Source organism: Cicer arietinum, chromosome 4, assembly GCF_000331145.2.
Source record: "Cicer arietinum cultivar CDC Frontier isolate Library 1 chromosome 4, Cicar.CDCFrontier_v2.0, whole genome shotgun sequence".
In the NCBI taxonomy this organism is placed as follows: domain Eukaryota; kingdom Viridiplantae; phylum Streptophyta; class Magnoliopsida; order Fabales; family Fabaceae; genus Cicer; species Cicer arietinum.
Genome location: NC_021163.2, coordinates 50,268,000 through 50,283,286, shown reverse-complemented (window position 1 = coordinate 50,283,286; position 15,287 = coordinate 50,268,000). Strand labels below are relative to the sequence as shown.

Sequence of the window (15,287 nt, the reverse complement as noted above, 5' to 3'; positions counted from 1 at the left end):
ATATCTCACAATAAAAAATGACAATTTAGTAAATTTGATTTGTTTTTTACATAAAATATACAAAATTAATTAGACTTAACTATTTTTCTTAATATATGTAAAAGTTATTTTTTTTACTTGTAATAATGAAGGGAGGGAATAAGTTAGTATATTGGGCCTTGTTGCTTCTTATTTGAACAGCAGAAGTAAAAAAGAATTGGGAAAAGAAATGAGAAATATTGACAAAATAAAAAAACAAAGAAATGAGAACAATGTTGACCAAAAACAAAAGAGAACAATAAAACATATCATAAAATAAATATAAATATAAATATGAATAAAATAAAAGTTATACCATACCACTCACGTCAAGTAGATTCAAATCCTTCTTGTGATAACAACAGTAGAACAGAAACGAAAACCTAAAATCTCATTTCTAAGTCTCAAATCTTGAAACCCTAACTTCGGAATTCGCAGCACTTTGTGAAAAAAATGAGTATACGGAAATTGGGCTTCGAAGAATCGCGAGGACTCTATGCTCTCCTCAAAGCTGAGCAGCGTCCAATCAATGAAATCCTCTCCGAATTCAACTCCACCGTCCCTCACTCTCGCCATTTCACTATCTGTTCTTACCTCCTCATGCTCCTCCAGGTAAATTTCTCTTCAATTTCAACCTTTCTTCTTGTATTTTACTTCATTAGGGTTTTAGGATTTTAGTTTTTCTTTTAGGATTTTGTATTAATTTTTTTCTAATTAATCACAATCAAGGTTTTTATTGAGCTCATGTAGCTAATGACCTTTAGTTAAAGACGAATTCTTTGGGAGAACCAGAGTTTGAATCTTCCCTGTAACAATTTTTGGTCAGTTTACTTCCCTCCATTCCGAACTTTGCATTACTACAGCCAGATTCCCCCAAGAACCAGAGGTTAAAACAAAACTAAGGTTTTAAATCGCATCATGGTAATTATTATGGTCTTTGATATTGTGAAAAGTTGCTGTCAACTGCGACTTCGTTCGCAGTTGCGTTCCGATTGCAGAGACATGAAATTCTTGATGCTGCTCCCAAAATTTGACCTTTGTTTAAAACATAGATTGCAATTCAGGTAATGGTGTGCTGGGGTTTTCGTAGATGCAAATGGTAATGAGGTAAAATAATGGGGTAGACTGAGGATTTCTTTCTTTCTTTTATTTGTTCTCTGATCATTGTCAAGGTTTTTAAATCATGGTCATATCATTATTGTGGTCATGTTGTGGTATTATATATTGTGACAAATCACGGTCCTGCAACCTCAATTGCAGAGACATACAATACCCTAATTTTGCAGCCAGATTCCAATCTTTATTTAAAAGCTTGATTGGTTTCAATTTAGGTAATGGTGTGGTGGGTTTTTCATAGATGGAAATGGTATCAAGTGAAAATAATATAGGGGATGGGGTTTTTGTTGTTGTTGATATTATTGCATATATGATTGTGTGTGTTTAATTGGTTTTTTTGCCTTTCTATTGGAAGATAGTTTTAAATGTTCTTTAATTGGAATCTTTTACGTGCAGGACAATAAGATACTCAGCACTACTGAACGATTAATAGCTTTTGCTCTACTAGTTGATGCTTATTCATCCCAGAATCCTGCTTCAAATCCCTTCATAAGCTTTATCATTAATGTGAGCTACTTTTTGAATAACTCTTATCTTTTTTATCTGTTTATTTTTTAATAATTGTGCACTACACGGCTTGTCCAAATGTTAGAAATTAGAACCATTTTTTAAATTAAAGGAAGAAGACAAAGGTGATTTGCTAGGAGGATAAGATTCCTTCACAAAAACACAATGAAGAATCAAAGAAATAATGGACAAATCTCTTAAATAAAGCTTTAGCATTGAAATTAGTTGAAAGATTGTCAATATGATCAGAGAGATAGTAAATGGCTCTACAAAATGGTAAAAACTGTTCATTAGAAGCACATTTGTAGCGCTGTACATTTATGCCTGATCAGGGAACCTTCCTTATGGAACCTGCCTGAATCTAGGGTAAAACTTGCGAAGAAACTGTCTTTTGGACTCGGAGCTACAGAGAGAAACTGCTGATGGAGCTAGTGTGTTGAAAATGCATTACCCCTGATGATTAAATTACTGCTGCACATAGAGGAAGCATTGCAACAAGAAGTTGATGAGAGTTTTGTTGATCAGAAACACCCTGTTTGAGAGAATGTGTGTCGATGCCTGGATAGGCTTTACTATCTCATATAAGCTGGAATTATTTGAGAATATGCAGTCTACAAATAAGTTAAATTCACAAATTTATCCTTGAACTCTTGAGTTTATGCAAGTAGAATTTAGACCATGTACACCGAGTTTATCGTATGGTGAGTGTCCTGAGTTAAAATGATTTTTTTACTTATTCATGAACTTTACAAGTTTATGGTTAAGACTTGTGATTTGACATCCATGCTTGCTAGAAAAATGGACTAAATGGATGATAGTCTAATTAAATGGAGAGAAAGGCAAAACAAATTAGGAAGAAACAGTTAGCAAAAACATATTGCAAACGTTATTTTGTTGAAATTTCAATTTTCGTTTACCCATGCAGTCTTTGGCGATTTATGTAGCCAATCTTGCCTACTAAGATTATAGGTTGTTGTATGTTCTTTAATTTGTGTTTTTTTCTCTATGCATGTTCTATAATATTTTATTAATATATCTAATGGATTTTTGCGGTGTTATTGCACATGTGATGTTTGAGACAAGGGTAATTTTTTTTTTTTCAGGCGTCCAGTCTTGAAGGGTCCAAAAAAGTTGAGAAGGCATTTATTCTGCAACTATTAGGCATTGATGGCTCAAAAAATGGCAAAGAGGTTATATTCTGTCTTATTTTCTTATTAACACCACTGATATGCATTGTCATCACTTACTGTCTATATCGATTTTTTTTTTCCATTCAATGTTGTCTTTTCCTTTTTATTTTGTTGAACCTCTAACCTATTAGCTACAGTTTTTTTCAACTTGTCTGGGATGACATAAGGAGACTTGTGGACATTATTGTTAGGCATGTAAACAGAAAAAAATTGATAAAGGTGTGCATTGTTTTCAGTAACTAGGGTGCTGTGCATTGTTTTCTGTAACTAGAAGTTTTAATCAGATGATGTATGTTTAGGAAATCAATTTTTTACAGGATATATTTATAAGAGGCTGCTGGTTTGATTGTTCTAATATATTTCGTTTCAGCTAGTTTATTTGTCTGATTTATTTGTTGTGGTTCTTATCCTCTCTGAAACAAGTACCTTGATAAAGCTGTCCTCTTATTATCCGTTAAATTTCATTTTAGATTGAAACATTTGTATATGAGATGTTCTTGTTGGTTAAACATGCTATTAGCAAGTTTCCTGTATTAGACTCTAGTGCTTGTTTCACCTTCAACATGCATGTAATTTTTCTGTGTGCCAGTTATACATGGCATCATGTGTTTGCTGTTTGTGCACGCATGATCAAATGTTTATCTTAGTGGTTTATAATTCCTGATATTAATTTTTATTTTGCTGGAGGATTGCAGTTTCTTAAACAGTCTGCATCAGATTATGTGACAAAATTTGATCAGTCATTAAATGTAAGTTATTTGTATATGGCAAAGTACTGACCCATAATATATCTACTATTTCCCTTCCATAATATCTAAATTTTATGAGATGCACTCCTAGTTTTCCAAGGGTTTGTTCTTCTCTTGCTTTACAACATTTGAACTTTTATACTTTCTGTCTTCTCTCATTCCAGGAGTTGCCTCCACTAGATCAGTTGCAGCAGCAGTTTTCTGATAAAGTTCATCAAGAACCAAATCATTGTTTATCTAAAGATGGTTCTGTAAAAAATGTAGTCCCTGACCCGGATGTTCCTCCAAATTGTGATACAGATTCATCAGAGTATGGCTATATCCAGTGGATCGTTGAATTTATGAACCATTTCATTTTTTTTATTTCTTTTACTCTCATCAGTAGTTTTGGATAGCTAAAATCCAGGTTTATGTGCATTATACTAATGATGATCTGTTAATAGGTTTGATTTGCGACCTGGAACAAAACCTAAACTTGGCACTGGAAATAAAGATGAAGCAGTAGTTGGCTTATTGTCAAATCTTTCACTGGAAGGACTAAATCCTCACTGGATCAGGCCTCTTCCACCAAGGCTCCCAATACTTGATGGGGAGGTACTGCATATCTGTGTCTGCAATGTTTAGTTTTTGAGGCTTAATTATTCTAAATTGTTATGCTGGGAAATCCGTTTCAGCTAGTTTGGGTCAACCCTGAAGAAAATCACGAGCTTATGTGGGATTATGCTATGTGCGTTGATACTAGTAGAGGGGCTGCGATAAGGGACTTAATTTCAAAAGCTCTGAAAGGAGCCCTTGCTCCCACACAGCAACAGGTAATTATAATTATTCTTTAATTATTATTTGATAGAAGAAATTCATTAAGAATAAGAGAAGAGATCAAAAGAGCAAAGATTCCCAATGCTGTGGATATCTGTTGAGGACCTTATGATATGCACCAGATTTGGCTCCTTTTAAAATGCATTCACTTTTTATTTGTAGAGAAAAGTGAGGCATCTAAACCATTAATTAGAAAATTAAGGATTGATGTCAACAAATCTATGATTTGTTTTCAAGTCATTGATTACATATTGTTGGTTTTCTTGTCAATAGTTGAAATTTCTTACTTTTACATCTTAGAGTGTTTTCTCACGCAGGCCGTCAAATCTCTCTATGCTTTATTAGAGATGGCACCTAACATAACATATTTAGGGAAAAGAGACTTGTATCCTGCAACTTTGTTTGTAAAATGAGATCGCAAAATGGTCGTTTGCTTGATTTGTAAGGAAAACATTTTTTCTCTTTTAGGTTGGGTTTCAAAGGAAAGAGTCTTCCTTTTTTCAATAGCACAGATGATATGCTTGACAAATTCCTTACTGCAAATTGAATCACATTGCAGTTTGAAAAGTGATTTATGTGCCTTAGTTCTTCTTTTCTCAAGTGTTTATTAAAGAATAAGTTGTTTTTGATTCTTTTTACCCCAATTCAGCAAGTCCTGGTGCAGCTGGTAAAGGATTCAAAGCTCGTATATCACTGTGGACTGACTCCAAAAAAGTTACCGGTGTGTGTTTTTGAAATCTTTTTGATGAATCATATTGAGCAAGTTAGGTTTTGATGTTTTGTTCTCATTTATTCTTTATCAGGAACTGGTGGAAAACAATCCCCTCATTGCAGTTGAAATTCTCACTAAGTTGATAAATTCTCCCGACATATCAGAGTATGCATTTTACCTCATATGTCGTCTGTCTTTTAGCTTATACCCAGTCACTATTATTTTCTTTATTTCTATTTGCTTATTTATGGATACAGATACTTTACAGTGCTTGTCAACATGGAAATGAGTCTCCACTCAATGGAAGTTGTGAACAGGCTTACAACAGCGGTTGAACTGCCATCAGAATTCATTCACATGTACATTACTAATTGTATATCATCCTGTGTGAACATCAAGGTACTTCACTTTGCCTTTGTGCTGTAATATGTAGCACCGACACTTTAGGTTGAAGTTGAATGTGTGTGTCCGAGTCTCCCACACTTGTATGACACATGTCAGACACTCCATTCTTGTGTCGGAACTCGAAAGGTAAATTATTATTTTTATGTTCCAATGCATTTAAGGATACAAATCCGACACCAAGTCAACACTTCCATATGGCTAGACATAGACAGTGACATGACTAGTAGAGGGAGGGGGAGTGGTGGTGAATGGCTTTTAAATTGAGTAGATCGGACCCTTTTTAGTTTTTTTGGTAGCAGATGGATCACAAATGAGTTGAAGGTGATAGTTCAATATTTCATAATCTTGATTTAAATTTTGTTGTTGTAATGAAACAAAATATTTCAATTTTATAATGATGTCTCATTAAATCAACATCCTTTTTAAATAGCACCACCAATCCATTTGCTGTCTTCTGGTATTATAGAACTGCTTTCTGAATAGCACCTTTAATTCAACAAAACATTGCTCGAACTGGACTAACACGTGTCCTCATGGAAGGAGGATGCATGTAGATCAGTATATGCAATTATGCTTGTTAGTTATTCAAGTGCCCTTATCTAAATCATCCCTACAAATGTATAGTCGATGGTAATAATTGTCCCCACATCTGACGTTATAATTTTTCTACTGTTTGTTTGACCTTTAAGTGGTCTCTTATTACTAACCTTTATGCAAGATCATATCTTCAAAATGTTGAGCGTTATACCTTGTTTTCTCATGGCATATAAAAAACTGAACAGGCATGGAGGGTTAAATAACCTAGTGAAACGTGTCCTACCATGGCTTATGTTTTAATGTAACTGTTTTTGTACTGCAAATCTTTGCGGTTGCTCCTTTTTTATTTTTAGCACTAGTATGTTGTATCCATACAAATAATCTGGTGCTATGAAAATGCTAACTTAAAACTGTTTTTGCTATTTGAAATTTAGTATGTTGTATCCATTCTATTGCTATTTATGTAATTAACACCTGAGCTTTCTACTTTTTTCCCTCAGGATAAATACATGCAGAACAGGCTTGTAAGACTTGTTTGTGTTTTTCTGCAAAGCCTGATTCGGAACAACATTATTAATGGTGAGTTTATTCAGTTTTTCTTGAACCCTGAAAACTCTTGATTGGGAGGGCATTTCTATTATTGTATATATTGCTGATCTTAGAGAGACAAGTGGTTGCATTTATGTTTATCATTATTGATTATGATTATTGATGCAATAATGCAAAATGTCTACTGGTTTAAGTGTATAGCTTAATTGCATAATTATGCAATATTTCTATTCTATTGGGTATTGAATTAAAGCTTAATTTTGTTTCTTGTTACATTATTGTCTTAAAAAATGTGAGTCCCAAGAAAAGAAGAAAATAAAGAAATTGGTGGTATCTTGTTACATTATTCGAGTTGTGTAGGTTGTCCATTGTTTCCTGTGCATATCTAGAAATTTTTGTATCATGTGAAATTTCATGTAATATGCTCTTGAATTTTTAAGCTAGTACATATATTGGGAGGTAGACCTCCAATGTTTTTTTTTTTGGGCTTCCTATTCATAATACTCAAACTTTCAGATTCAGAAGGCTTACCAACAGGTTGTCATGTATAACCATTTTATTGGATATAATCATTAATCATATACAAACACTGTTCTCTCTGTGGTTATAGATACTTCATTTTTAAAATCATTATCATTGCACTGTTAATTTAACCATGGTTGTTGACCTTATGTCCCCATTACATGAATAGTTGGAAAAAATTATTATTGAGCCTTTATTTTGCTTGGTTTCTGTGGATTGCTTGTTTGTTGTTCGTCCACAAAATGATCTGTTATTGGCTAGTCTCTTTAATGTGTTTGCTTTGGATGTTTGCTAACAAATGATCTAATGTCACTTTTTTTTAAGAAGTTGAATTTCACTTAAAGAATTAAGAAATGGAAAATATTTATTGAAGTCTAAAACATTTAATACATTGGTAACTTGAAAAGTTGTACTTTTAAATGGATAGATTTGATTTTTTAATTCCTTTATTTGGATCGTAAGGATATTTGTCAGTATTATCTTTCTGTATATTACTAATGCATAAATAGAGGAAAGTCACTGATTTTTTTAATGTGATCCTACCTTGCAGTTAAAGATCTCTTCATTGAAGTTCAAGCGTTTTGCATTGAGTTTTCGCGGATTAGAGAGGCGGCTGCGTTATTTAGACTTCTCAAATCATTGGAATGATTACTGCTTTAGGCGGTTATTTTGTACTCCTTTCATGTCCTACCCTTGAAAGACTTCACTGTAGATATATGTTCTACCAGATCTGGGTAGTGAAATTTGGTTACTTTCACATTATGGAAAATAAAAATCAGCTTTAGCGTTATTTGCATTTATCAAGGTTAATGAATTAGACCTTATAGTTTACTAAAAAAATTAATTAAGTTCCTATAGTTTAAAATGATATTAAAAGATCCTTGTAGCTTGTATCTTTTAGTTGGTTAATTGTGTTAATACTCTGTTATGTTTCATGGACCAGCTTCTGTTATAGCCAGTGTGAAACCTGACTTGAGGGTGTATGGATCCCCTCTTAGTGCAGTTCTCAGTAGCAATAAAAATGAGAACATAAAGAAGAGGGAGAAAAATAATCAGAGTGATATGATTAGACCATACAAATGGTGGCAATTGATAGCGCGTTATTTGAGTAGTTCATTTGGAAGCAAGTCACCATCCTACCTTTATATACGTGAATGACTCTCATTTATGTTCCACAATTCATATTTTGTTGCAGATAGATAGTGAGAATGAATTGTGAAGAAGATCTGGATTGACTTGAAGGCATTGCTCTCAGAACACATTGTAGTTTCTTGTGTTTTTGTTAATATTTTATTTGATTAATCAAGGCATCGCATGAGCAACAACATATTTATTTCATGCAATTTTTACAAAATTTGCCTTCATCAGCTTCACTTAGCATTGGGCTACTACTAACTATCAATCCCTGCATACAGACTTAAAATAATGAAGCTTTAAGAGAAGAGTGTGGTTACAACTATTTGAACCTCAAGATTTGCCTGTATAATCCAAAGAGGAGTTTTTATTTTTTTTTATTTTTATTTTATTTTTTTTTAAATAATGTAAAAGTTTAATTATCAATGAAAACTATCGATCTCATTAATGGAATTTAAACTAGTGAAATTTCGAAGTTGAATCAAAGTCGTAGGAATCATGAAATATAATGGTGTAATAACAGCATTAATTTAACAAATTTATGATTTGTTATGTACTTATAATATAACTATATAATATTTACTCTTAATTTATTAATTATTTATGGATATTATTCATTTGATTTTATAAAATTAGTTCTTTATTTTAGAGGATTTAGATAAATTTCAAATACTCAAATCTATTTTAATATTTAATTAAAATAATATAGTTATAATCCACCTCATTTCCTCGATCATTCTTCCTCTGCACTTTTCCAACAACACGATGACTCTTCTGCGCTCATTTCTCCCTAATTCCTCTGCCCTCGATTTCACAGCCTTTTCTCCATCCCTCAATAAAGCTTATACAAAATATTTAGTGGAGGTTTCGTTATTTATTCTTCATTCTATATTTTGCCATTTCAACGTTTTTTTGGTCTAACATGTGAAGTTTTGATATTGTGTTATTTGTCGATATTTAGTGTTCTTCGTGTTCTATTGAAGTTTGATTTTGTGTCCTTTGTGTTCTACTGAAGTTGTTTTCTAGTAGAAAATAGAATTATTTATGCTAAGAGATAAACATTGAATATTCTACTTCTACCTCGAACTTAATTGTGGAGACCGACCTAATATCAAAGTTAAACAACTCAAGAAAAATAAGTGATTTTGTTTACATGGTTTATACTATGCAGTTTGTTACGTTAATGTGGATAAAGAGTATGACTTTTTTTCTGTTTGAAGTATTTAACTTGATTATTGACAATAAAGATTTCATGAAATTGGACAGTGATTGATGTTGGATCAAGTAGGTTCATTAACTATCTTAATTTTTGTTGTTCTAATTTAACTCATCGACTGATTGATCAATTTATGGTTATATGAAAATGTATTTTACGATTATTTGTTTATGTTGAATGTTCTGCCCCGACATAAGAATGTCCTTTGCGAAGTATCTTTTGTTTGTGTATTTGTCTGTGTTTTGTTGCATCTCCGTACTTAATCTAAATAAAGATAGAGAAATATCTTGAAGATTCAATAGTATAAAACGTGCATCTGTTAATTTGTTTATTAATTTTCCTTTAATGATGAATCATGTTTATGAGGTGTTTGAGAGAAGGTTTTGTGATTCTAGGTATTGTTTGTGGTTGTTGGTTTTGGCTGAGTTTGGTGGCACTTTTGGCTGATTTTCTGTTTGAAGTAGTATGTGTGTTGTTCTTGGATTTGTGTTACCTGCTTTGTTTCATTGTATGGTTTTCAAGGAGGAGTTGGGTTGGAGATGCATCGTTTCTGATGGGACAGTTATGGATTTTGGATTTTTTGTTGTTGTTACCGGAACTTTTACTTCTTTCAATCACAGAGATTCTTTCCCCTAAGGCCTAATTGATTTTTGGCTGAAAATGTTTGTGAAAGATGAAAACTTCTTTGGTCTTGATTGCTAATTGGGCAACTTGGGTCATCCATTGGATTTATGTATATATTATCATCTTTGGTTTTGATTGCTAATTGGGCAACTTTGGTCATTATATATATATTATCATCTTGTTAGTTTAGTATCTCTTTTTTTACTATAAAGGGATAAGAATGAACATTGATACATAATGAATAGGTTGTTCAGATTTTGGAGTATAAATTCAAACTTTGCTTTGTGTATGTTTTCTTTTATTCTCTTTTGGCCATGTGCAATTAAGTGCAACATGGCCATACAGACTCTGTTCTTATGACCATAAATTTCTAGATATGGAGAAAGTTGCAAGAGAAAAATTATCAATTAACATACTCTAAGTTAGACTATTGGTTAGTGATAGATCTCAAATTGATTGAGAAACTTCACTATTAGTTTTAAAAAGATGACATTTTATGGTTTGTGTCATAAAAATGGGAGTTCAATTAATCTAAAAAGTTTCTGCTTCAACATCAATTTACCAACTGAAAATAATGATATGGGAATCCTTTGGGGTAAGCCATGTTTTTCTGTATCGATATCATTTCATACTTCACATGTTGGCTGGCTAAGTTCATATGGTTAAAAATGGTTACAAGTTTCTCGGTCATTTAGGCATAGAAAAATCCTCCCATTGATCACATTGTTCATGTCGCTACCTGCACAGTCACCTAGATCCTCCTCCCTCTGTATTATATGTTTGTGTGAAAGCATCATATCATAGTGAACCTAAACTGACTAGTAGACCTAAATTAGGGGTTATTGCTTGCTAAACTGAAAAATAGATGTGGCTGCGTAAATTTTGTTCCTACATCTGGTATTTGTTTTCACTTCTCAAGTTGTCAAGGAAAACCATATACTATAAAAAGGTGATAGAAAATTGATAACAATGACGAAAATGCTACACTTGTGGACATTTTAAACCTAGTTTATTATCTTAAGCCTTTTATTAAGTGATTTTATGTTCCTATATTGTAATTGTAGTTCCAGTATTATCTTAGGTCTCTTATTAAGTGATTTTGTGTACTTGAATTAGTTGACATGTTTTTTTTAACTTAACTTTTGGAATTATATTGTTACTGCAACAACCAGTAACATTACATCAAGATGGGTGATCAATCTGAGGTAGTAGATTTGTTTGCTTCTCCTCAACCAGTTGTCAACACGAACACTATGTTACTACTTAGAACCAGAGGTCGTAAAAACCAATCTTCTGTTTGGAATGATTTCATAGTAAATCATAACTTAGACGGGACCTCTATTTGCAACCATTGCAGCACGAAGCTCAAGGGTGATAACGGGACGAGTTCGATGATACAACATAAAAAGGATGTTAGAAAAACCCTAATAGTGAATTTAACAAGAGGAAGAGAACATTGAATGCAATGAATGTTGAAGGGCATGCTATTTCTTTCTCTTCAGTGCCAAGGTTTGATCAAGAAAAATTGTGTCATTTACTCGTGAATATGTTTATAGGCATGAAATTGCTTTTCCGACAAGTGGAGCATTCGAATTTCCAAGAATTTGTAAGTGGCTTGAACCCAAAATTCAATCTTATATTACACTACACTTGCACACAATACTTTGTTGTTATGAGATGTTGAAAAGTTAAAATTGAAAAACTATATGTCCCAACATTGCCAAAAGGTTTGCCTCATTGCCGACAGATGGACGTCTATTCAAAATATCTCTTACATGTGTGTCACTGCTCACTTTGTTGACAATAATTGGAACTTGCAAAAATAGGATTCTAACATTTTGCCAAGTCCTAGGCCACACAACATGTTATGACAAACACAATTGACACGTGCTTGACTAATTGGGGGATGAATCGTGTTTTGACTGTGACACTTGACAATGCCTCATTGAATGATATTGAAATCAAACAATTGAAGAAAAGACTAATGTCTTGTAACACCTTAGTTTTTAATGGAGAGTACATGCATATGCGTTATTGTGCGCACATCTTAAATATCATTGTTAGTGAGGGGTTGAGTGATTTGTACATGTCAATTTTAAGAATTTGTGGTGTTGTGAAATATGCTAGGTGGTCAAACTCTGAATACAAATGCCTTGTTTGCCTTGACATGGAAACTAGGTGGAACTAAAAGTATTTAGTGTTAGACTAGACATTGAAGCATCAAAATGAATTTGAAGGGTTTGAAATTCATGATCTCAAGTATTCTGAGGAACTACTTAAGGGGAAGGGGAAAGGTGAGCCTACTAGTTTAAATTGGGTGAAAGCACAATCAATTATGCCATTTTTAAGAATCTTTTACGGTGCTACCTTACGGGTACCTGGTTCCTCCTATGTTGCCTATAATATGTATATGTTAGAGGTTTTTGGAATAGGTGAAAATATATTTAAAATGTGTAATTCCAAGGATATATGCTTAAAAGTAATGACTCATAAGGTGAAAATAAAATATGACAAATATGGGGAAAACATCAAAATTTGAACATGTTGATTTCTTCTATCTTAGGTCCCAAGAACAAATTAAAGTTTGTGAATTGGTTGATCACTCAAAACTTTAATTCATTGGATGCAACCAAATTACAAGATTTGTTGAAAACTCGTTTGAACGAACTAATTGTGGAGTATACTGGTGTTGGAGAAGAGTTCCAAAGTGAATCACAATCGACTCAATTTGATTTAAGTGGTAAGGAAGATCTTTACAGTTATAATCGATTTTTACTGAGCACTTGATTCGTCCTCCGACTTTGATGTTTTAAATTGGTTGAGGTTACACTACACTTGCGCGAGATATTTTGTTGTTATGGGATATAGAAAAGTTAAAATTGAAAAACTATGTCTTAATATTGCCAAAAGATTTGCCTCATTGCTGACACAAGACCGTCTATCCAAAATCTCTCTTACACGTGTGTCCCTCACTTTGTTGACAATAATTGAAACTTGCAAAAATATAGTTCTAACATTTTGTCAAGTCCCAGACCACACGACATATGCTGTGACAAACACAATTGATTGAGGGCTGAATCCTGTTTTGATTGTAAATCGTGCAATGTCCATTCATTAAGCACAAGTGCAATGCTTGTGCTACTTTTAGAAACTGAAACAATTTGAATATTATTCCTTTCAGATTGTAGGGTTGTCCTTTCAAGATGAACTGATGACTCATTTTGCTTTTTCCTTTTAGGTTCAAATATTTGAACATTAATTTTTAGTTGTTTTTCAAGATAATGGACTATAATTTACACAAGGAATGATAAATGTGACTGACTGACTTTGTTTGAAATAATTTTGTTTGAAAGAGAGTGTTGGTATTCTTTCTATCTCTAAAATTGTTGGAATAGTTTTTTGCATATCCTTTTTATCCATTTATGTTAGTGGCCCCTTCAATTATTCTCACTTATGTTAATGGTGTATGGAAGAGACCGTTGTTTTATATCTCGTGGATATTTATATCATGCTTGGGAAAGTTTTCTTGCCATATTTGGAAGGGTTTAATAGCATACAATTGGAGTTGTTTTCTTGCCATATGTCGGTGGATATTTAATTCTTTTTGTATTTCATTTTATATGAGGATAAATGTCAGATTTGGAGAGTGCTGTTGGCTGTAATGTAATACGATGTATTTTATCTTATTTGAAGATAAATGTCAGATTCGGAGAGTGCTGTTGGCTGTGATGTAATACTATGCATAAATTTTAATTTATATACACTAAGTATTGATTCGATTATATGGTAAGAATTTGTTTAAGATAATGAAAATAAGTATATGCTCAAATTTGTTCATAGTTTTGTCATCATAGTTTTATAATGGATTAAATTCTTGAAATTAATAAATTATATTAAGTTTTCAAATCAATTAAAAATATGCAAGTTAAAAAAATTATTTAATTTTAACTGATTTTGAGAAAAAATTAATTTTAAAATTAGATTTGTCAAAAATTAATTACATAATCAAAACCTGATTATTTGGCCATAATTCATTTTACATCTGATTATATAACTAATTTTTAACAAAAAAGTAAATTTAATTATAAATCTTAATTAATATAATAATTTTAAATATATACGATTTGAAGATAAAAAAAAAATTTGATTTTTTTAAAGAAAACCAACCATAAAGTTCTAGATTTAAATACGATTTTATGACTTTCCTCCATTTGCTGTATTTGCACATGTGTAACAATTTTCATGTGTACCAATTAAGACTATTCACATCTACCTTCCTACATTTTGCAAACAACACTCCACATTCTTAAAATTGTAAATATCTTCTAGTAAAAAGCAACCGACACCACACCCACTTTTTCAGCTGTCTAAAAAGTCATATTTTGTAACGCAAAGAAATTCAATTATTTGCAACATAATAAGCTGTTATTTTTGAATCAATTTATTATTATTTTTAGATATTAAAATTCAAAATGTAAAATTGTAATATAGAGTTATCTTTAGAGAATGTAATAAAATTTGGAAAAAGAAAAATTGAATTCTAAAAATTATTTTACAGAAAATTTAAAATGTGTAAAGTTTACAAAACAAAATGGTGAAGACTACGTTACAACCTTCGATTTTTTTAAATTATTAAAATATTTTCAAATATTAAATAGCATCTGCGATTTCTTAATTTAATTTTAGTAGTTAATGTTTTAGTCTTTTATCTTTTTTTTTTCTCTCCAATTTGATCATTTATTTTAATTTTAAGTGACAATTTAATCTTTAATGTTTTAAAATGTCAATATTATTTTTTTTACAAAAATTTGAAAAATTCATCAAAATTTTCAAACAAAATCCATAAAATTAATTATCATCTTCAATATAATGCAAATTTTATCAAATTCATAACTTGTTGGAGATGAAAATATGAATTTATTTGAATATTTGAGTTATGCATTTGATGAAACTTGCATATATTGAAGATAATAATTAATTTTATGAGTTTTGTTTAAAAATTTTGAAGAATTTTTGTAAAAAAAAAAATAACATCGTTGACATCTTAAAACATAAAAGATCAAATTGTCTCTCAAAATTAAAATAAAGAACTAAATAAAATAAAAAATAACTAAAATATTAACTGAAATTAATTTAAAAAACAACCGTGCTATTTAGCCTATTTTCAAATTTGTATTCTATTGAACAATAAT

The 15,287-nt window shown here is 31.6% G+C and overlaps 1 protein-coding gene and 1 long non-coding RNA gene across 4 annotated transcripts; both read left to right on the top strand.

Moving 5' to 3' along the window:
* Positions 1-308: 308 nt before the first annotated feature.
* LOC101498404 (uncharacterized) lies at positions 309-7,917 on the top strand. 3 transcript variants are annotated; one of them, XR_189718.4, is made up of 12 exons: positions 309-630; positions 1,531-1,641; positions 2,745-2,831; positions 3,527-3,580; positions 3,745-3,890; positions 4,024-4,174; positions 4,255-4,392; positions 5,046-5,117; positions 5,200-5,273; positions 5,377-5,507; positions 6,551-6,629; positions 7,672-7,917. XR_189718.4 is itself a non-coding variant. In XM_004497929.4 (12 exons), the coding sequence occupies exons 1-12, from the start codon at positions 472-474 to the stop codon at positions 7,767-7,769; spliced, it is 1,311 nt and encodes a 436-aa protein (XP_004497986.1). In that variant the 5' UTR covers positions 309-471; the 3' UTR covers positions 7,770-7,917. The 3 variants fall into 3 exon arrangements, 2 of the variants coding, with proteins under 2 accessions (XP_004497986.1, XP_027189648.1); XM_004497929.4 differs by having other exon boundaries at positions 5,366-5,507; XM_027333847.2 differs by lacking the exon at positions 5,046-5,117 and having other exon boundaries at positions 5,366-5,507.
* Positions 7,918-8,960: 1,043 nt separating this feature from the next.
* On the top strand, positions 8,961-13,877 carry LOC113786210 (uncharacterized). Its single transcript, XR_003472378.2, has 2 exons — positions 8,961-9,119; positions 9,867-13,877. It is a non-coding gene; the product is annotated as an uncharacterized lncRNA (long non-coding RNA).
* Positions 13,878-15,287: the final 1,410 nt, after the last annotated feature.